Genomic DNA, 25,390 nt, shown 5'->3' on the forward strand with positions numbered 1-25,390 from the left:
TTATATATTTGTATTTACTCCCCTCCTCCTCATGTACATACATTCTTATACAGAACTTTAGTTTTTTTCTTTATGTCTTAACTGATAAGACTCGGAAACACCTGTGTAAAGGTATAAAAACGGTTACCTGTCTACATTAATTAAGAAAACATCTTGATAAAATAAAAGATGAGTAGGAATTTGAGCAGTTGCGAAATATGGGAACGTTGTTGTGTTTAGTTTGTTTTAGTTTCTGTCTAACGTCTAATCCCCTAACATAGGAGTTGTGCCCGTTCTGATTGGTCTGAAGTGTTTGATTAGTCTTCAAAAACCTGCCTGTTTTGTTTGCAATTTTTTGCCAGATCGCCAACATGTCTGCATCCCCACGAGGGCATTGTAAAACGCGATGACGGTTTTTAATCAATATATTCAAAGGAAATACTATACTAGAAAAATGTACACATTTTCTTCGGTTGAAAAGTGTTTCTCTATATCCGACTAAGTATTTGATCAGCGCGCAAGTGAATAAAAGCGTATCTATTGTAACATCACTTGAGAATTAAATATTCCCTAAGATGCCCTTTCTTTTGGGGAATTCTGATTAGTCCGCATGGGGGGGGGGGCTAACTGGCAAGACTTAAAATATTTCATTGTCGTTTTAGTTTAGTTTTACACTAAAAAAATAAAAATTAGGCGAAAATGAAGTTTCAGATAATTTCTATTTTCCGAAATGGCGGCAAAAAATATTAGACATCAATAAATAAATATTCGCCAACTGAAATTATTTTGGAGTAACTTAATGGTTTTAAGGGACAAAACAATTTGAAGTATTTTAGATTAACATAAAACTTGATCCGTACTCATTAGATACAGATTAATGAAGATTACCGAATTTTAATTACTTTTTTTAGACTTTTAAATATAAAAAAGGTTATAGAAGAAAAGACATGTAGTAGTTATTGATCAAACTAGAATAAGGATTCTACATATATGGTTTAGTATCACTGTATCATGATTTTTATTTTTGTAATGAGCAAAACATCTTACTTGTGCAACCCATATGCTCTCTCTCTCAGTCTCTCTCTCTCTTTCTCTCTCTCTCTCTATATATACATACACACACAAACAGAAGGAAAGAGAAAAAGACAGAGAGAGAGAGAGAGAGAGGGGGGGGGACGGGACGAAGGTGGATAGAACTTTCCTCATTTCAAATCATTATATAGGGTGGTCTGCCTATTCGGTTGTAATGGAGTAACTCGGGAAGCATTATTCTCTTTGTAAATATGCCCCTATGTATACGCATGTCCCCAGCTGTTGCATGTGTGTAAGAAATTTATATATATATATATATATATATATATATAGAGAGAGAGAGAGAGAGAGAGAGAGAGAGGGGGGGGAGAGAGAGAGAGAGAGAGAGAGAGAGATGGAGTCCTTTATGTATACCACATCATATGAGAATAAACCAAGGCAAATAAATCTTTGGGTAATTTATTTACAAATGTTGAAAACTGTCACATTAGGACTTCGAAATTAGATTTTGAAAAAGTGGTATTCTGTTTTTGTTAAATATAATTTGTTTCTTGATATTTTCGTCTCGTCAAAAAAAAATTGATAGCTGATTTGCATACGAGAATCCATTTCGTGTAGTACCCAACCTTCAACACGAGACGACTTATTGATAAGCATTGGCGAGACACCTGCATTCGCGTGATTGTCTGGTCTCCTTCTGTCTCGAAGGGCGATGGACTTCCTCGGAAAAAGGTACTTTTGCTATGAGATGTTTATAATAATGCACGGTTTGCGCAATTACCAAACCGCACTTCTCTGGTTCGTTATTCTTAGGTCTGTTGTCAAGATGCGTTACAAAGGTACACGATACAGTGAACCAGGTGAATGGGGAAATGAACTGTCGATCTGATGAACTTGTTGATAAAAGTGTTTCACTGAAATGGACTTAATTCGAACTTGGCACATCCAAGTTTTTAGTCCAATCAGAAACTTTTCCACTTTTTTCTTGCTTTTTTTCGTATGCTTTCATTTATTTTTTGATACCAGAACCCGGCATTAATAGAAAATGTTTTGCAACAAAAATACGTCATGTGCAGTGTGCGCACACACCGTTGATATTATTTTGTGAATCTTGATTAAATATGCGCTGAGTGTGAGTCAGGCTTAAATGAACATTTGATTTAACGTTAGGATGTACACATTTAAATATACCTCACAGTTCACATTTCGACACATTACGCCTAGCCGCTCCCATATTTATAATGATCGGTTAAATATTTTATGAGTTAATCCTGTACATATAAACATACAAACATACCTAACTTTATATATTATTTGGCATACACTCGCCCATTTAAATAATGGTTAGTGTTCGATAATGTGTTCGTAGAGCGAGGTTCAATCCTCGATCGAGTTATACAAAAGACTCAAAAGGTGATACTTGATGCCTCTTTGTAAAAGACTCAGGATTATAATATGGGGATCAAGAGTAAGTGGAGTAACATTGTGAAAGGAGTCAACTAGTATTTTTGGTCTCCTAATGACCAGAAGATGTGACATTAGGGTGGAAAGAGCAGCGCTTAGAGGAAAACCGTTCCAGCGTGCAAAACATGCCTAGGCAGGCCCATCGGCATTCCCTGGTAAGAGCGTCTCAAGCCATAATGACCACTTCTTAAAATGAGGAGGCACATACTGCGACTTCCTAAAACACTATACGAGCAGAAACATACTTTAGTCAACAAATCATCTAAGTAATCGCCTAAATTCTGTTGGGTTTGGTCCCCAGGGAATATGGTCGACCCTTTTACTTATATAGAGATATAAATGCATTCACCCACTTTACCGTCACCGTGTAGTAGACACATCTAATTTTGGATAGACGACAATAACAAGTCTGATAGTTGATATGTGTTTTGTTGCTAACGATTTTTAAAGACTGACCTTTTTTTTCTATTTAATAGTCTACATTAATAACATCTGCCCGTTTAGCACAAATAAATATGAAATATTATATTTATGGCATCTGTCTATTCAATCAACTGTAGGTGGTCTCATATAATTATGTTGTTCACTGAACTGCACTATTCATTGCTGGCTTATTATTTATTAAATTCAATTATGCCAGTGGAAAGCGACTCGTATGCGTCACCCACGGAATCTAACGTCGAGTTGGTTAGTGAGATGTATTCGTTAACGGTGGAGTGGGGGACTGATTAAAATCGGATTTTAATTCCTCTCGAATCTAGTGATAATTTAACTTAGAAACAATGTGCAGTATCTGTTCTGATGATACACTTAGTCTGTTCTGTCCTTGGTCAGTGTAGGAGAAATATTTCTATTCGTATATTTGCTCCGATTCAATATTCAAAATGCAAACATTTTGGGGCCTGGATTTTTGCCACAATAAAAATGTACGTTGTGTCCAAACGTTGTCCTCGTTCGGAGACACGTGCATCGGAACATAGGTAATGCAGTGACTTTAGATTATCCATAAAACAGCACCAGACTAAAACTTAACCCTTATCCTAGAGTAGCATCTAGGCCTTGATAAGTGGTGACTCAAGTAAAATAAAACAAAATAAAATACAATGTGTACTCAATCGCTTACGATAGTTGGAAGATTAGTATAATAACAGTATTCGATTTAGATAGAATGGGACACAAGGGTAATTTAAGATAGGCAAGACATTGCAACTATAAGGCTTATTTAAAAGGGTCACTGACTCTTTGAATTTTCAACTATGGTGCACATTTTAGAGTTCAAAAAAATGTAATAAATTAGAAAGGAGTATTTTCTATTCACGAATAGCTGATGAAGTTGTAGACTGATATATATATATATATATATATATATATATATATATATATATATATATATATATGAGAGAGAGAGATGTATATATCACACTTTTATTATATAATCAAATTTCAGCAAAGGTAAACGTTTTAACTCAATAGATTCGTTTGAAAATTATGAATAATTTATATCTCTATCATCAAGAAGGTATATTTATATGTTTACATATTTGTGTGTACAGGTTCACTTTAAAATTATTAACCGATCATTATGATTTTCTCAGACACAGCTGTTAGACGTAAGAGATTCACATATTCAACTTTTGCGTTATGCAAACGGGGTAAAATAGAAGTGGAACACCTTTGTAAAAATCTGTCCAACTCAAATCTTTGAAATTTTTACAATAAAAATTATGTATCAAATAATGCATATTCCAAAATTTCCGTTGCTTTAGAGTGATTTAAGCTCTTATTTAGGAAATATAACACGGATACAATCTAGAGGAATAAAATCTAAATATTTCAGATTTGAAATAAAATATAATGATACTCATTGCACACTAATTTATGAATAGTCTCTAAATTTCAATTTCTTAAACACCTTGAAGCTTTAGCCTTAAATTTTAAACATTTTCTAAAATTAAAACTATATACCAGATTTTAATCACAATTAAAATAAGGCCTAGTATAATTATACGTTGATTTACTCTTCGTTGGGGGCATTAAATTTTGGAGAAATAACTTTATTCGTCCTATAATATATATATATATATATATATATATATATATATATATAAGGGGAAGAGCAGGATAGCTTACACATTATGTGCAGGTTTGTTGTACATGAGCTTTGGAAAATGTGTTCAGTTAGAGAAAAGCCATCCTAGAAAGAATAAGTGACATGTTTTGCGAGGTCAACTCTTGGTTGTCAATTTTCTTTTGTCTGATGTATGATTATAATTTTTCATTATTTGGGTCATTTACAGTTCCAACGAGACGTGTTAGCACCGAAACGTTGGGTGATTCACGCATAGTCTTAAAATTTATAAAATTTTACAAAAGCTCTATTCACTTTTCAAAATACTGGTTTTCATTTCATATCAATATATTTGCACTTAATTCATGCATACATACACACATATATGTCATCAATAACAAATTAAAAACATGTGACCATTTATATACTTTTCATATTATATAATCTGCACTCCTATACGTCAATAATAAGAAACAGACAAGTGTAAACATTTCCATACTTCTCACAAAAACACACACACATTATATATGTTCTTATAAGCGTCGCTGTCTATTGCTGCTGTTGTGCCGCGGGAGATTGTAGTTACATATTGATTACAAGTTGTCACGACACTATTACAAAAATAAACAAAATATTATCATGATTGTTAATGAAGACTACACTATTGATGAATGCATTAATACAAAGAATCATATCAGTCATAATTATAATAGCCATTATTATCTCTCGGTGGAGATTATTAATAATGATAATGGTTGAAAACAAAATGGCCGCCTTTAATCTGTAGGTACCTGAAGCATAAGATTTAAATCCATTTGCTCCTGTATTCATTGATTATTGATAACGAAAGAGCAGGCTTGTACACAGCATATCATCATTATTATTATAGGATTGACGTCAGGTTTTACTATTTCAGTAATAATTTATGTAGAACCTATTTAGTTTTCTCCACGCAAGGACAGATTGCTTTACTTTAATTCGGCCTAAACAAGACACGTTTCTACCGAGACGTAAAGGTCAAACCTAAAGAGGTATTTTAGTGGGATGTTGAGCAGCTAGCTCTTTGTTTACGTTATATTTAAATTTCCACATGCTGGCACATACATGGAAATAGAAGGCAAGAAACGAATTTTAAGGACTAAAAGTCCGAGGAAAGAAGCTATTAGAGTATAATGCATTCCGGCACCTGGAGACATCGACAATGAATAGGGTGAGAGTTTTGTTGATTGTCAAATCGGTCGGGATTGTTTACGTCGATGGTCACAAGCACAAGTTTATCACAAGGTTGATATTTAATACCGGAAAAATTAAACTTCTTAAAACGAGAAGTCGTGATGAAGACCAAAAACCTCAAATGCAAGTTACAGTGTTGATATATTGTATCATTAATGTAGCACAGAACAATGTTTTCCATCTGAACGAGTAAAGTATATTATACCGTTTAACGAGGTTCATAACTACAGACACCTACAATGGAATAAATCATGAAACTGCAGTATATATATATATATATATATATATATATATATATATATATATATATATATATATATTACTTCACTGTAATGGTACAAAATTTGTTTCACTTTGAAATATAATTTAAAAAACATACAGGCATATATTTATTTGTGAACAATCAATACCAACACACACACACATATATAATCATGGCATATAATATATATATAATCATGGCAATTGCACAATGTTGGGGCATCTACAAATAGAAGCCAAAGAGAGTTTGAGAAAAGAGGAATCATAGCGACCCTTTGTTTGTATTTGAATCAGAAAGTACCAACGTTGTTTGATCTTCTGTAATATATATATATATATATATATATATATATATATATATATATATATATATATATATATATATATATATATAATTTGAGGTTGCTAAAGTAACCATTGAAATATAACGAGGTGAATACAAGAATGCTCAATGCCGGGGTAGAGCAAGTTATACTTTCAGTTTGTCTTTACATAAGCTGTAATGTATTGCTACACAGTCATGAGCATGTTTCGGTCGTCTAGTATTTGGTAACTAGAGACCTCTTCAGGCAACACCGTGCATATTCAAAAGCGAAATTCTTAATGAAAAAAAAAACTAAGCGTTGTTGCCTGAAGAGGTCTCTAGGTATTAAATACTAGAAGATCAAAACATGCTCTTGACTGTGTAGCAACACCACATTACTGCTTATGTAAAGACAAATTGAAAGTATATATATATGTGTGTGTGTGTGTGTGTGTGTGTGTGTGTGTGTGTGTGTGTGTGTGTGTGTATAAAAATGTATTAGGCAGCAGAGCACAGGCCTGTGATATTACCTCCTCCCTCCAACTTTTGCTCCAACTGAAAGCCGTCCAGGTGTTTTAAAACATGTGTAATTAGAGGTCGACATGTAGAGAGGTATATTTTTATACATTCCAGCTACTTCGGACGATTGAAAGAAAAATCTCTCCACGCCATATTTTAAATAATAACCTCCGCCACGATCTACCCTTAAACCCACACGCGACGCTAAGCAAAATAATAGGATACATAAAATTTCAACAACAGCGCGACCAGTTGTGCAGCCAACATGGGACATCCGAAATAAAAGAAAAACTGCGTTTAGTAGTGGAAAAGCTACCCGGAGCTGTCCAGAACTCTCAGAACAAAATTATATGCATTAGTACGGATTGACTCAACCAGGAAAATTGGAATCAAAACGAGATTTCAAAACAAAACCCTAAACGGATTTTATGCACAATTTTCAATGTGTATTTTTAGCGGTGATGGGCCGGGAGATCTAGGTAAAATCATTTGACAAATTGTATCAAATGCTACAAAAATTATGTGAAGTCTACTTGTATATAATATAAAATTATAATGTGAGAATAAGGATATAAGATAGTATCGAAGATGAAGGGGCAATGTATACAATTATTTTAGTCATAAAGCTCGACTTGGCTGTCGAATTTTATTAACAAAATATCAGTAGCTTCAGAGAAATGTTTTTATAATAATTTTAACTAGTTTAATTTCATGCTTATCCATTATTGCGCCACTGACGATTTCCTGTATCTCTCTCTCTCATATATATATATATATATATATATACACGCACACAAACTAGTATGGGTGCCCGGCGTTGCTCGGGTGTTTGGAGGTGTGTGTAGAGCAAAAAAAGAAGTGTTAGTAGGAAGGCAGGTTCGAACACGTACAGTGAAGGAGAAAAAACGGGAAAACCTCGTGACGTCTTTCCTGTTACGACCACCGCCAAACCGGAAGTGACGTAGGCTTAAATTAAGGCTAGACAATCGAAATGGCATGACTTTGGAAAATATCGGTGAAAAAAGCAACCCCTCCCTATAGAAAAGTGGCCAGTTATGGGTGAGGAAATTAATTTTTTTAGCCAATTTTTCGGTATTTGTCGTCTGAAAGGTCGGGCTTCAAAACAGTACTGACTTTGTGAAAATTCGTCGCATCTGTCGAAAGTTATAGGCAGACATGCAAATATACATACATTTATATATTGGTAGCTCAAATTCTCGACCGAAACCGATTAAAAATCATGCCCTATCTCTGAATAACCATTATGTAAAATTTCAAATGTTTAGACCAGAAATTGTCTGAGTAATTTGGTAGAGACCGCATAGGTCCAATTTTTAAAAACTGTTACCCTATTATGATCGCTTAACATTTATTTTATTAAGTTAGATCCATGTCCAAGTAACCAATATCTAAAATTTCAAGTGTTTAGATTCAAAATTGGCGAAGACGTTGGGTAGAGTTCTCCAAGGCTAAATCGTTGTATTTTTACCCCTTAAAAGCCATCTTTCTGGCCGAAAAGATTTTTCCCAATAACCCTACTCTGTATATAAAATTTCTAGTCTGTAGACTGAAAATTGACAAAGATAATGTGTAGGGAAATGAACACAGACAGGCCGACACTTTCACAGATATATAGATATATATACATAGGTTTATATATAAACATATTTATGCATATATATATATATATATATATATATATATATATATATATATACATACATATATGCACAATATACATACACAAATGTATACGTATACATAGATATTCGTGTATACATACACGAATGTTTATGCATGCATACATGTGGATGCGTATGTATGCATACATGTGGATGCGTATGTATGCATACATACATGTGGATGTGTGCATACATACATAGGTATATATGTATATACTTATTTAGAGAGGTTGTCCGTCGGAACGACGAAGACCATCTGATCATCTTAAGAATGATGGTTGACTCCCGCTGAAAGTTTGTTTAAAGTGCTGCTTTTCAAAACGATAGCGTTTCTCAATGGTTCCACCAGAAGCAGGACAGGGTATAGAAAACAGAGGCCAGATTATTGTCACCTATCTTGCACTGGCCATGCTTAATGTTACTTACCTTTAATAATCTAAAGAGTACCGGTCTGTACACCTTATAAAGCCGCATATATATATATATATATATATATATATATATATATATATATATAAACACACATACACAGATATATATGTATACAGTGTGGTGGCGACGATTAAACGATGCATCATCTGGTTTAACATTCAAAGACAGAAAAAAGAGACGTGTAGGCTTCTCTTGAATAAGAATTTGATTACTAATTACCATAGTTTTTTGCCTTTCTTCAGTCAGAGATAATTATTAGACAATTACTAAGTAGCACAACGGTTGAAGTTTAGAACACCTCGTTTTGTTTTTTGTTAATAAGAAAGAGTCATTAACTTGAGGCAGGTATTATGTAGCAGGTCTAATTAACCAGCAAGGTGCCTTCCAAGATGTCCACAGGAATCATGAAGTCCACAGACATTCTTACATTATATATATATATATATATATATATATATATATATATATATATATATATATATATATATATATATATCAACGGAGGCATACATAGATATTCTTTAATTATATCTACGTAATATGCATACATAATATATGCAACAAAAAAAAAATATATATGTGTGTGTGTGTGTGCTGCCGAATTAATGTGTAAATGTATATTCCGTTCACTGCAAGGCAGCTTACTGTATGTTCGCTTGTATAAACATGAACAGATGTTGAGTTGACCCCATGGATAAAAGATTAGCACTGTGTTCAAATATTACACTTGTCTAGGTTCGAGTCATCCACCTAGAAGAATATGTGTGTGTGTGTTATGTTGTTGTTTTTCAAGGGGAGATCAGAAGAGAAAGAGAGATAACATTGCTGACATGTCGTTAAAGGTAGTCAGTTAACCTATAATTAGAGATAGACCTTTTGCTACTGAGACGTCCTCTCTTTTTCGCTTTACCCACTTTCATTGTTCGTGTTATCCAAGTGCTTTCAAAAAGCAGACGGAAACACAAGGAATTGTTAGTTCAACACCTTTACCTCTCCTCTACCCGCTCCTCATGCAGCTCTTCCCCTTATCGAACCCCTGTCTTTTCTTTCCTATAACTCTACAAACCAACCTTCCACCTACAACTAAAATAAAAATGACATGTTTCCAAGTTACTTACTTACCTATAATACTAATGCTTCGACCAGACATTATTTTTATTTTATTTTGTAAGTTTTATTTTCATCTTAAATGCCTTACTCTCTTGTAAGACTTCGACCTAGGTAATAATTATTAATCCGACTAAATACCAATGTTTATTTAAGATATTTTTAACGTTGCACTAGTCGTTGGGGAGTGTCTGATGCCATGACCCAATATTTTATATTCCTAAGAGCGAAAAGGCTAATGTCATTTTAACGGCAATCCGTTTCATGTATTATAATTTGGTAAGCTCATCATTTTATGATGACTGCAGAAAAGTAGAGGTAGAAATGCTGGAAAATGAATATGAAACATAATTAACTTGTCTAAAAAGTGCACTTAATGTAAAACTACTACACTTTGATTAGAACTTCAAGAATTGAATTTAAACTGATCTACAAATTTGGTAAAAATGGCGCTCATTTAGATGGACAAAAACTGATTCTGAATCAAGATAAACTGATTAATTACTACACAATAAAAATGCTTGAGGATTGCAACAAATGAAAAGGATATTGCCAGTCTGATTTAGAATGGTTCATAATAGCAACAAAACTGATTAAAGCTGGCAAAGAAACTGATTCAAATTTCCAAAAATTAATTCAGTATTGCGAAAAATGATTGGAATTGCGAACAAAAAAGATTTGGATGGCGAAAAATAGATTGGAATGGCGAAAAATAGATTTGAATGGCGAAAAATAGATTTGAATGGCGAAAACAAATATAAATTACACAAACCGATTTACATTGCAAAAATTGATCTAAATGGTAAAAACTGATCTACATCACGAAATTTTTATTCGTAATTCTAAACACATTCAGAATTGTAAAAGTGAATTTAGTCTTCCACATTGAAAAACTATGTAGAATTGCAATCATATTTCTATTCACATGTTTCGAATTTTAGAATAATCATCGGACAGATTTCATCGACTATTTACTTTCTGTTGAATAAAAATAAAAGATAGTTTATGGAATCCCAACTGATATGCAACTTTTGATAAGTGAATATTATAATAAATAAACTGCCCTCTTATAATATAGATAAGACTAACTCTAAGTGACTAAATTTTTCTTATTTCTCGTAGATTGATCTTTTTATTTAACACGTATATTTTACCGTTTCCATTGCGCATGAAGCATTTCTCTACATAAGTAGACTAGAGTTCTTTCGGTAATCTGTGATGCACATATATAAGCGCAATAATTTGCCTTATTGTTGGGGTGAATGTAATAGAAGGGATGTGAGCGGCGAGATGTATGTTAATATTACATTTAAACCTGAACATGGTAGTACAGTCAGAGAATCGGGGAACAGAGTAGGAATTCCAAAGTCTAGCTGTCAGGAAAATATTCGACTTTCCACGAATCAACAGAATATAACATTGAAGTGGTGGACTTTTGATGTTTGTCGGATTAGTCGGGAATACGTACGTCGAGGAAGCATAGGTACTACGAGTTCAGTGCATATTCCATTAAAGTACTAGTAAAACAGGCACAGGGAGATATCATTGCGGCGGTGGGACAAAGGTGTGAGCTTCGTGGAGCTAGTGCAAGACCTATTATATTTGGGTCTTTTTTGGAGCCCGATATATTTACATGTCAAGCTTTCGACCTTACCTATTTGTCGATGTCAAATATTTTTCAACACTTAGTCACAAATTATCAAATTTAATAATTTAATTGTTCTCTTATATACCTTTCGCCGAATTATCTCAGCAGTCAAGGAGATGAAGTGATAAATTAGATTCTAAGTAAAAACAGGTGGTTGTCATATGATAGGAGACCTGTTAAAAACATGGTGATTATCTACGCCTAATCGAAAAAAAAACCTGGATTCAATTCTCAGCGACACTCTCCGCTCTAACCAGGTTCCATCCGGTTCTCGAGAACTCAACGGCTCGACTCTCTCCAACATCTTAACTTCCGGCCTTATATTATCTCATTCATGCAAATTTATGTACAATCGAACCTGATGATTAGTCGCCTTCTCGTCCCCCATCGATCTGGTTTCGAGTTCGCACCTGCAGCCCACCTCCGTGACTGCAGTCCCACACAATTTTCACTACACTAAGTCGTCAGCAGACTTTTTGGGTGTGTATCTTTTTTTTTTAAATTTAGTGCAATAATTATTTAAAAACTCATCCCTTACATTCGCTGTTATTCTATAGCCGGAGCAGCAAACGCTTTATGGATCCAAAACGTGTGCGTATATGTGTGTTTAAATCTATGTACACGTGTGTGCAAGATGGTTTTAGCTTAAGTTTTCCTTTTAGCAATTACTTCTGATCGTCAATTGGGAAGCCATCTTGCCGCTGAACCTCTCGTCACTTCTGTCCATTGATCTACCGACCTCTGCGCAGGGTTAGTGAGACACTCTTGTCGACGGGAAGCGCGATATGCGTGCGTGTACAGATAAGTCCGTTTTAAGTGGCTCGAAGGAGTGGGTGTGACGCTCCTAAACAGTTATTAGCGATTTCTTTTGTGGCTATGTAATCACTGCTCTTTGTATGAAGCGGGGTGTGTAAGGGTGAATTTGGTTTGAATGAAAGAGTGAATGAACGAACGAAACGTTCTAACTTACGTGTAAGGATCAGTAGTGTTTTTTTTTTATTTTTACATTTTTATAATAGTATTTCTTGTTCCATATCTCCTTCGTTAGTTTCATTCAACATTTTCCTTTCTGTATTTTGAGCGAAATCCTTTATTCAATTCATAAGGACCCATGACGTAATGGATAAAATAATAATTTATTATATTTCTAAGTGACACTCTTCATCCGTATCTTATAGAAATCTGAATCTGATCCCGTGACGTAACAAACGAGGTAAAATTCAGTTCTAATGAGATTCTTCTGTAAGTTAAAGGTTCAATCATCACTGCGATCGATACTAGAAATACACTTAGGATTTTTACCCGATCATGGCTGTAGAAACGAGATCATGCTACCTCAATAGATCAAATAAAGGGTTTCGTTCAAAATCCTGTGCAGATTTCCGAGTTCGATCGAAAGATTCCAAAGTTCGACAAGAAGCACTTGTAAAAGTCGGCAGTAACATTCGTTGAAACATTCTGAGGCCAAAAAAATGAGAACAGTAGTCCAAATAAACCAAAGTATACAAGTTATCGATCCTCATCTCAAAAATTCATAAAATATAAAAATAACAGATGAAATATTAATCTCAGTGTACACATTAAGGGCATGATCTTGAAAACACACACATACATACACACACACATACATATATATATATATATGCACTTACCGTGATATGGGTGATAGTCCATGGTGCTTGAATGTGACGATGTCAGTGAGGTTAAATTTGAATGAATCGTATTGGCATGATGACTTTGAGAAAGAGGATGATGTTGACCAGTGGACGAGATGAGAGTCTGTGGATAACTGATGGGCACTGCACTGGGAGAAGACTGCGGATGATTACCAGCCTTGCTTACCATCGACGCCTGCCTCAAGGCGCAGTTCACCGTCGAAGTAACCAGGTCCATACTGCCGGTGGATCCGTCCAGCGGGGACTGACCGGCTGTGTTCAAACCACTGCCAGCAGTTATAGCAGGCAGACCAGTTGGGGTGTTGGCCGTAGAGCCCGACATAAGGGAAGGACTTAACGATGCGGGCCCATTTGGTAGACGTAGTCCAGCAGCTGCGGCGGCGGCTCCTTCGCCAAAGCTGGAAGCAAACGCCATAAAACGTTCTTCAAACATGTTAACGCATTGGATGAAAGCTGTAGCTTGCTGCTGGAGCCCGTATATCGACGACCGTAATGAAGCCATATCAGCTGGGTTGATGCTGTTGGCTTCAGCGAACTGTGCTACGGCGGCTCTCGTCTCGGAGAGAGGTTCAATGATAACATTCCCACCGGTCCCGTTTAGTAGAGCTGAAGAATATGGGACTGCAAACTGAGGTAGATGGGTAGAAGGTGATTCCCGGGTACAGTTTCGAGTGTCTTCAAGGTGGAGGTAATCGGCACCATTAAGCTCGTACGAGCTGCCAGTAGTGTCTTTGTCGTTACCGTTCAAAATCGGGCTGTGCTTGTCGGAACATTGATCAGGTGAAATCCTCATTGTGCTACTATTGCTTGTGCCGGAGACCGGCGTTATGTCTGTAATTCCCAATTTAGAGGCCGTCGATATTTCATACAAGTGTTGGAGATGCGGATTCGAGTGGTGGATCGGTTCTGCGATGTGGTGAGCAAATGGTATGCCACTGTCACTCAGTTTGCCAGTCTCGTCGAAGTCTTCATCATCGTCTTCGATGTCGTCATCGTCGTCAATATCGTCCTCGTTTAAGCTACCGGTCTCATTTTCGACGTCGTATTTTCTTTCCTCTTTCAAAAGGTCCAAACTGGGGTCCACATGTACGTCAGCAGGGTATGTGGTCACTGTGTCGCCGGTCAAGTCTGCCGTCGTCGTCGTCGTCTCTGCTAGTATTTCCCCTTCCTGAAAGTCATGCTCGGGTGAACGAACTGCTTCACATTCGGTATCCTGGCCCTCTTCACCGCAAGCGTCAAGCTGCTCAGAGCAGCATTTTTTGTGTGATAAAAACTCAGATAGGTCGACAAATTCTTCCCGGCATTTACCACAGACGTGTGCATCCCCATAGGTCCGCTTCGGTGAAACAGCAGACGTACCTGCAAAAAAATAAATAAAATAAAATAGAAATAAATAGATAAATAAAGTAAAGCAGTTATAAGTTACTAGGTAACCGTTGAATCAGTACTTTTCATATCTATATAAGAATAAACTACACAGCTTTATGTTCGTACGCACTATCGTCTTTTCCTATTTTAAATAAAATTTGTCCAAAATACAAACTATGCTATTACTTTGACTAAAAGAATATAATTTACGACAATACATTTGAGGTTCGAACGTGGGCCATATAGAACTATCGAGGGGAAGTGTATGTTATGCAAACAAGGCAGGAGACAAAACGTAACGCATAATGAGAAGATAGAACAATATTCCAAGATTGGAAGTTATAACGAAGAATTGCTTGACTTCGAGAAAAAGAGTACAAAATATTTGCAAAATTCCACAAAGAGAATTCAACACGCGGACATACATAGAATGAAATTACCTTCGTTGAACCTGTCAAACACACCGTAGATTTTTCGTTATAGGATTCATGTATTCACGATAGATATACCAAAATAGACCATAAATAAATCACCAGAATCGATTCAAACAGCAAACAATTTCCCATTAAACACGAAGTAAATCGAAGCCTACCCCAATATAATGTTGCGTGGTTCTCGAAGAACTTGTTTATCAATGGGGGATTTGTTTGCCATGTAAATTCTGCGTAAATAGAAGCGTTTTGTGCCATTTTCATTAGCATTTTGTGTCTATCGATGGACGGTGAAAAAGTGAATGATATCCTAACATTTTAATGTAATACGATTGTGTAACATAAAAATGATCACGATAAGGAGAATCGTTTCTATAGCACTAGACTACAATATGAAATGGATATGAAATTTAGCAAATTGAAGTCGATTTCGAGCGATATAATTTTATCTCATGAAATGTAGAACACCCGGCGAGGCTTAATTTAGTTTGACTAAAATTAAGGAATACATAGGGAGAGAAAAGGAAAGAGAAATAGAGTGGCAGAAGGATAAATAGTAATAGGGAGAGTAAAACAAAGAGAGAAATAAAAATGGAGAAAATGTAGAGGGAAAACACGAAATAGAGATTAAAAACGCGAGAGGGACTGCACTGGAGAGGGACAGCACAAGACAGGGGTAGCAATAAAGAGGAGCAGCGCTAGAGAGGTTCTGCGCTAGAGTGAAAAAGAGAGAAAGAATGTAGAAGGAGAACATTCGAGACAATTCTAGAAAACGAAAAAAAAAAAGAGTGAGAGAGAATACGAGAACAGAAAACATACAAGAAATAAAAAGGAAAGAACTATGGAGAGAATGGGAGAGAAAAAATAAAGCATTAAGATACCAAAAAAGAAAATAATAGAAAACACGAGAGAGAAAAACGAGAGAGGAAAATGAAAGAGAAAGTAAGGGGAGAAACAATATTAAGTATTCTCTGTTCCATGCTTCAATACGAAATCAAAGAGTACAAAATGTAGCCAGGAAACGTATAATAAGGGGTGGATCTGAAACATACCCGATTGTGGGAACTAACTGTACACAAATAAACGTTCGTCGATATAGCATTTAAGAGGCCTTCCCTATTAAAGATCATGTTTTCTCACAACCAGACAGAAACACAAAAATGACAAAATTACATAAGAATGAGCAATTTTGTAATCTTAGATAAAAAAGCCATACGTTATTCACCATACTACGATGAAGAATAATGTATATTCATTTGTATATTTATGTATAAACAAATATATCTTCTTCCACCACATCAAGGAAAAGTATATATATATATATATATATATATATATATATATATATATATATATATATATATATACACACACAGCCCCAGCAAAAAGAAGCAGTTACGTTCAATTTAGCTTAAATTTGCAGTGTTTGAGAAAAATTACAAGTGCGGACTTTTTTGCCGCCTATATATATATATATATATATATATATATATATATATATATATATATAATAAATTGCACAGCTAAACAACGTCGCAGCCCACAAGGGCCTTGACAGTCAAAGAACCGGAAGTCCAAGACGCGAGTTCTTTCACTGTCATGGCTCTTGTGGGCTGCGACGTTGTTTGGCAGTGGAATTTATGATATACAATATCTCACATTCTGAATATATATATATATATATATATATATATATATATATATATATATATATAGTTAAGAAGAATAACACAAATGATTAAATTAACTGTGTAGGTGCAGGGTTTTCTTTTCAGATGAAACTACTTATTAACCGCTAGACTAATGAGAAGATGACAACGAAATTGCATATCCAATTCAGTATCAATTTTTGATATGGCTTGTCGTTTGGATATTGCAAAGTGTCGACTATCAATGCGTATATTTCTCGTTAATTTCGTTTATCGGTGAGTATCAACGCAAGTAAAACTGATGTGGCAATAATGACCAAATTGAATATTAATATGATTTTAATGTAAGCTGGTGGATTCCAATAACAGGTAAGCGCCATAAAAAAATTTCATTTAATAAATATTATATGTGAAATGTACACTTGATCTGTACAAAGTCTTATGCCATACAAATATAGTGCTGAACGAAATTTTATACGTATATATATATATATATATATATATATATATATATATATATATATATATATATATATATATATACACTCATCATGCAAAAGAATATTTACAATGCCAACACATGTTTGCTTGGGATGGCGTTATAAATTGCTATATAAGACAAGACATGCAGAATTCTTGTGTATCGTCATTTATACGCATACATATATGTACAGATATATACATGCATACATACACACATACAAATATCCGTACTTATATATGTAAGTAGAGATAAGTGGTTAATTAAAGCCAGTAACATATGAATAAAATGTCAAGTGTCTTCAAGAGAGCTTTCGACCGCTTGAGTCCCAGCACAGTTTAATATCGTGATTATATCATTGTCTTTTTTATGTACTATTTGTGGGCCCTTAAACATTTAACGACCCTTCTGAAAGGAATATGTAAATATAAATGCACTTCAAATGCAAAAACAACAAATATAAAATGTTGGCAATGTATCATGGCTAAATATGCTTATGTGGGATTTTATTTCAAAACATCCAAAAGAGAAGCCACTGAATTTTACAGAGATTTTACTAAACCAACCCTCTTCTTGCCCAAGGTCTTTGCGAAACAATGAGTCGGAATGTTTATCAGCAAAAAATAAATAAATAAATACCTTTGTTTTCTATTTTAATGACTGAGAGGGGATCTGGCTTACAGATTAGTCGATAGTTGGCTTAGTAAATGCCGACAACTATTCAATGGTAGTTTAATTGTATGCCATTTAAATAAAAGACATATGCCGCTCTAGAATTAAAACCGAGCACTGGCACGTTTTATTAACATAAATATGTGGATATGTCTATGCATAACCATCCATATCTATCACTTATATATATATATATATATATATATATATATATATATATATATATATATATATATTAGAAAGTAAACAGTTACATTTGGTCGCTAAAACAGCCATCTGTTTCAGTCAATGAGACTTTATCAGGCGACCCTGAACAATCTCATGGTTTATCTTCTAATAAATAAATAAAAATATGTTGCTCTTAGTATCGAGCAGTATCTAACAACATCGTTGAGTTCATTAGTTCCTACTTTTGAATATCTCAACCTTGATCATATATATAGATATTCTATGTTTATAGATACGCTTAGAATATAGACTGTCTCACCTGTATTTACCACTTCATATAAGTGTAAATAGATCCACATATCAATATATACATATATGTGTAAATCTACACACACACACGCATATATATATATATATATATATATATATATATATTCACATGTGTGTGTTTAAGCAGATATCAATATGCATCTGTTTATACTTATATGTAGCTATATATACAGGTGCATGCGTCTCTATACATGCGTATGTATGCACTTACACAGTGTATATATATATATATATATATATATATATATATATATATATAGATAGATAGATAGATAGATAGATAGTAAATGAGTTATAGATAAAGCGATAAAAGGAAATAGACGTATAGATAGGTAAGTAGATAGATATGTTTGGATTCAAAGTTGGAATTCATACAACTAAATTAGATGCAATATGGAAGCCAAAACATTTTACTTCATTCTCCAAACATTTTTATCTACCTTTAAGCTACTACAAGCTAACCTTACATACACACACATACACACACACGTGAGTGAGGGGATAGGTTTTTGGTAAATATATGGAAAATAAAAGAATATGCGAGAGAGAGAGAACGAGAGAGAGAAAGGCGAAATCATATCTTATGAGAAAATAACTTCGTTTTTGTATCCTGTTTGGCGAACAGCAAAACAAATTAACCCAGTATAGAAAAGTAAAAACATGGCGGCGCGTATGTCACACCGGAAGATTGCCACTCAACAGACGCATACGCGTAGACTCTCTATGCAAACATGGACACAAAAAGATGGCGGCCATGTTAAAATGTCAAAAAGTGACTAAAATCTCTGTACGCAAAAGGAAAATCAAGAAAATATCGATATTGAAAGAATGACGGAAGCAGAGAGCTATGCAAAATGAAAGAAAAAGTAAAAATATTCTTTGAAAGAAAGAAATATGTAATGCAATGAAAGAAAATTACGTTTAAGAGAAATTAAAAATTAAACGAAAGAAAACTATATGAATTTCGCGGGGAAGAAGGAGGATTAAAAAACAAATAAATGACATTTAAAGTGAGATTGAGTTAAATGAATTGGAAAGGAAGAAGGAAAGAAAAGAAATAAAAAATGAAAACAAATGAAAAGATAAAAAGGATGTAATTGCGTTCGATTAGTTTTAATCATTTCTCACCCCAAACAAGGCGTATTGTCATTTGAACGTCAGACCTACTGTTTGGGATCATGTCTAACAGGGGAATGTTGGGAGTTGATTAGCGAGATGGCTGTTCACAATACATTTAAATATCTGCGGGTTAGTACAGTCAGGAACGCAGTAAACATGAACGGAATTCCAAAGTCCAGCAATAAATAAGAAACTATTCGAATAGAAGATTTTGCAGCATCTAAGAACCTCAGCAGTGAAGGAATAGAATTCTGCTGGTGTCGGGTTAGTCGAGAGTATGTAGGTCGAAGGAGCACTGGTGCCATCGGTTTACCAGAGCACAGTCCATTAATGTACTTATAAAACTGGAACACGGATGTAACATTGCACCAGTTATCAATTTATCTTTATTTTGAATCATTTCATAATATTATTCATCATAAATGAAAACGTATCGATCTCACTTATTAAATAGTGGTTATAGTAGGGTCAGCAGAGAAGTATAGGAGAGGAGTTAAAACTTCCTTGAACCTAATAATTGGCATGGAGAATAGCAAAACCTAATAATTGGCATGGAGAATAGCAAAAGAAAATGATAGTGGCATGAAGTTAAATGAGGAAGACGGTAAAAGAAAAAGGAGCAGGTGGTCATATATGGAAATAAGAGACAATTAAACGATACAAATCACATCAATGTTGAGCAGTAGAGAAGAGGAAAAGAAATAAAAGATGAAATTTAAAAAAACTTGAAAAAATAAACGAAGGATAAAATAGAAACGAAATAAAAAATAAATATGAAAAAAAATACATAAGGGAATAAAGAAAAAATACGAAACAGAATCAAATCAAACGAGGAAAATAAAACAATAAAATGATTCGCAAAAAAATTCATAGACAGTAAATTGTTTTCTTCAATGCGAACAGTTAATTCATATAAATATGATGTTCAGACTGTTTTAATCATAGTTGATCTCATCAGGCAAGAAGATTTAAAAATTCAAAAATTGAGAAGGGGTTCAAGACCATTTTTAATTTTAGAGGAGAGAAAATATATTTCGCCATGACTGGAGTGGAGCAAAATTAATTATCTTTACTTGCTCCAGTCATGGCGAAATATATGTTCCTCATTATTCTGATGATATAATAAAGTTATATATAAATTATTCCTCATCTTTCATTTAATGCAATAATATATATATATATATATATATATATATATATATATATATATATATATATATAGCATAATCGCGTTGACACACCGGTTCTCGTCAGATCACCGAAGTTAAGCAACGGCGAGCCTGGTTAGTATCAGAGGGTGCCTAATTGGGAATTCTAGGCGCTGTATGAGCTCTCCGCTTATCTCGGCATTTGTTTTCAGTCATCCTGTACACACTTCACTGGTCAACGGTATTAAATAATGTCGCCTAAGGAGAGGTGTGGATTGACAATTGCGCACCTCCTTACACAAAAATTTTACGCGCATGCATCCCTTCGTGTGTATCCATTGTTTGACAAAAACTGAAAGAGCCAATATATATATATATATATATATATATATATATATATATATATATATATATATATGCACACATATGTAGAGTTTAAAATGTCCATTGAAATTTGAGATGAAATTGAATTGTTAATAACATACAGAAATGATGGATGTGTATGTAACCACACGAGTAAAAATAATAACCCAAACCTATCTCGTGAATGAAACCTTAATCTGTGATAAACATTCATATATTTATCGATATTTCGCTGAACAGCAGGGATAATTCCTGTTTGTTTCTTTTACGGTCCGTCTTTTCCAATTAACGGACCTGTCTTCGAACATTCTGTTCCCGTGTAAAAAGACATTCGCCATAGCTGCGAACGTTTGCAACTCCCATGAGTCGTCTTCAGACGCGTGATAAAATAAGTAAATATAATGCGTATGTGTAAAATTTATGACTTATGGAGTTTTTGTTGTTTGTCCGATTATTTAGACATATCTATAAATAAAATAAAGGCAAAACTTTTCCAGCAATAATATATCTGAACTCGACAACATTTAACCAATATATATATATATATATAAAATATATATGGCGATTAAGCTACACTGAATATTCCGCGTTTCATCCACTCTAGGACACTTCAGGCTTATGCACGAATTCTAGAAGAGGAGCATATAAAAACGATAAACAACCACAGAATTCGCGCATCAGTCTGAAGAGTCCCAGAGTGGATGAAACGCGGAATATTCAGTGTAGCTTAATCGCCATATATATTTTATAAATTACTAACTAGGTCTACCTACGTATTGAGCACTTTTTAAGTAAATACTTAAAGTTTACGCATAAATCTATACTTTCGTATATTAATTTTATGTAAGTAAATTAAGTAGTTATATATATATATATATATATATATATATATATATATATATAATTATCCACTGCCACGTGTTTCGTCGTCTACGACTCATCAGAGTGGCTGAATCAAGCGAGATGTGTGTGTGTGTGTGCGTGTGTGTGTTAGTGAGTCACTACTTTTGTATTTCATATTTTGGGGTTGTTTCATTCGGTTTGTCGTTCTTGTTTCTTTGATAAGAATTATGTCGGTGTCGTTCCATATTTTTTCCGCTTTTTTTTCTATGCAAAAAGAATTCTTCTGATGTTGCTTTTCGATCGTGGTTCACTCGATTCTATTCAACGCTTTTGAGTTATTATTTCGGGGTTTTAAAATGAAAATAGATAAGTAAATAGAAATTGGAGAAATGGAGTGAAGCAGAAGCAGAGAGGGGAAGGTAATTCGCAGTCAAAGGAAAAGAAGAGTGTGCGGGAAGAAAAATATAAGAAAGAAGAAAGGCAAGAAGCCAAAGAAGAAGAAAAGAAGGTAAAATGGAGAAGACAGAAAAAAAATAAAGAGTGAAAGAAAAACGAAAGGACGGAGTTAAAAAGAAAGAGAACAAGAAGTGTAAAAAGAAAAAATAATAAAATATGAAAGAAACAAAGAAAGAAGGAAATATAAAAAAAACAAATCAACGGAAACAGAAATGAATGAAGAAGGTAGGAAATACAGAATGGAGAGAAAATAAAGACAAAGGATAAATTAAATAAAGTAAAAAAAAGAAATGAAAATACTAAAGGAATATAAAAGCAGTAAAACAGTAAAAAGGAGGAAGAAATGAAAAAGGTAGAAGTAAAAAATAAAAAATAAAAAAGAAAAGTATAAAAAGAAAGAAAAGTATAAAAAGAAAAAAGGTATGAAAGAAAAAAGGTATGAAAGAAAAAAGGTATGAAAGAAAAAAGGTATGAAAGAAAAAAGGTATGAAAGAAAAAAGGTATGAAAGAAAAAAGGTATGAAAGAAAAAAGGTATGAAAGAAAAAAAGTATGAAAGAAAAAAAGTATGAAAGAAAAAAGTATAAAAGAAAAAAAGTATAAAAGAAAAAAAGTATGAAAGAAAAAAAGTATGAAAGAAAAAAAGTATGAAAGAAAAAAAGTATGAAAGAAAAAAGTATGAAAGAAAAAAAAGTATGAAAGAAAAAAAGTATGAAAGAAAAAAAGTGTGAAAGAAAAAAGTATGAATTAAAGAAAGTATGAATTAAAGAAAGTATGAATTAAAGAAAGTATGAATTAAAGAAAGTATGAATTAAAGAAAGTATGAATTAAAGGAAGTATGAATTAAAGAAAGTGTGAATTAAAGAAAGTGTGAATTAAAGAAAGTATGAATTAAAGAAAGTATGAATTAAAGAAAGTATGAATTAAAGGAAGTATGAATTAAAGAAAGTGTGAATTAAAGAAAGTGTGAATTAAAGAAAGTATGAATTAAAGAAAGTATGAATTAAAGAAAGTATGAATTAAAGAAAGTATAAAAAGAAAGAAAGTGTAAAAAGAAAGAAAGTATAAAAGCAAAATAAGAAAATACAATGTGAAAGAAACTAAAAAGTGAAAGAAAGTATGAAATGAAAGAAATTATAAAATGAAAGAAAGAAGGAAAAAAGAGGGAGTAAAAATAGGTAAAATGGCGGAATGGGCCTCAGACACAAGCTGAAGGTTTGCCGTCTTCAATGGAGAGTAACTGAAAATGCTTTACAAAGCAAACAAAAAAATGCCTAAGCTTTTGTAGAGATTGTTGGATTAGATTATGTTGTTGTTGTTGTTTTTGTTAGATTAAGTATATGGGGAAAACCTTGGAGATATAAGGAAAATAATTTTCAAAAAAGCTTTGTCGGCCATTTATGTTCTAGATCAGACGGAACTTGGCGACATACGGCAACTCTAAAATACAGGTTTCGTTCTCTTTTGCTGTTATTCTTTTCAGTCTTAACATTTGTTTATTTTTTAAAGATAACAAAAAGAAAAAAAGAAGGAAAAGTGTTTGCCTTTTTTCTTTTAGGAACTCGATTCATTATTTCGTTTCTTATTTTCCGCCCTCAAATTTTCCTTGTCCCAATTGTCTCTTCCTACTTTATTTTTAAACCGTGTCTAGAGATTATATGCAAGTTATGAATTAGTATAAAGAGTTGGGTCTTTAATGTCAAAATGTACATTATCGTGTTGAGATTCTTTTCAATATTATCTACTTAGATATATAGTGATAGCGAAAACTATTGTTTTTGGTTGATAAAATACTAACTTCACAAATCAGACTAATTTTGTTGTCAGTAATTTACTTGCAACTATTTTGATACGCTTACATTATAAAATGTAAAAACTTAATATGAAAACAAAAAAGACATTTTTAATTTTTAGGAAAAACAAAAAAGACATTTTTAAATAAAAGATATTAACAGAAATTGATAAGAACCACAAAAATGTATTGCTCTTTTATTTTCAATAACTCTTACCAGCCTATTTTGAACATCTGATGTTAAATTTGCAAAATGGTTAGCAGCAACATTAACTGATTCCCAGAGATCACATAAGCTGTTGAATTGCCTTCCATAAGTGTGAATATCTGTCTATAGGATGCTCCACAGGTTCCCATTGGGATTAAAGTCACAGCTATTTGAAGACCAGTTTATAAGAGAATCTTTAACAAATCCCTGTTCGTTGAATCAGGGTTTAGTAAACTTTTATGCATGACTTGGTGTGTTATATTGCATAAAGATAAAGACTTAGGGGAAGACTGATTATTAAGCCATTTCAATAAATGTTGCTCTAGAAAATCACAGTAATATTTGGACATCATTTTAACCCCGATTCTTTGACTTGAAATAGACCCCTAAACTCATTACTAATAATCACAGCTCATCAGTATGCCAAAATCCCTTGTTGGCGTGTGAAAAATTGTCTTGAGCCATGTAGCTTAAAACCCCATCCAATTCATCCTTAATTCATTGATAAAAAAAAAACTTTACTCAAATCAGTTTTCATGTATTTCTTATCCACTTATTTCCTTATATTTTCTTACTAATTCTTACATTTATTTTCTACCCTTTTAATGCTTCACACTTTATTTACTTTTACAGAAGCTCCAGTTGCCTCAAATATACTACCCATTTATGTTTCTTAATTCTCTTGAAATATGCGATAAATCTCGCTTTGTTAAATTCCAAGATTCATGCCGAGACTTATTTAATCGGTTGGAATCTCATTTGACAGATATTCTTGATTGTTCGATGATTCTTGATGAAACTCTTTAATAATTGTCTTTGAAGAATACTCTTTGCTAATTAATTCGATTATATAGTTCTTTTCATTTATTGTTAGTTTCCTTTTACAAGCCATAATACTAACTTTGAGTTCTTGAAAATAATTTCTTGATACTGCGAATTGCTATCATTATCGAAAAAAT

General features: G+C 33.5%; 1 protein-coding gene across 3 annotated transcripts in view; it reads right to left on the reverse strand.

Moving 5' to 3' along the window:
- The window catches only part of LOC145259859 (uncharacterized), a 215,326-nt gene that overhangs the window by 33,809 nt on the left and 156,127 nt on the right, over window positions 1–25,390 (reverse strand). For all 3 annotated transcript variants that reach the window (XM_080117704.1, XM_080117706.1, XM_080117705.1), the window contains exon 2: window positions 13,382–14,764. In XM_080117704.1, the coding sequence (XP_079973830.1) occupies window positions 13,382–14,764 (1,383 nt within the window). The remainder of the gene's footprint in view (window positions 1–13,381; window positions 14,765–25,390) is intronic.

The sequence above is a fragment of the Euprymna scolopes genome, chromosome 35, assembly GCF_053919585.1.
Source record: "Euprymna scolopes isolate OS-2025 chromosome 35, ASM5391958v1, whole genome shotgun sequence".
Taxonomy (NCBI): domain Eukaryota; kingdom Metazoa; phylum Mollusca; class Cephalopoda; order Sepiida; family Sepiolidae; genus Euprymna; species Euprymna scolopes.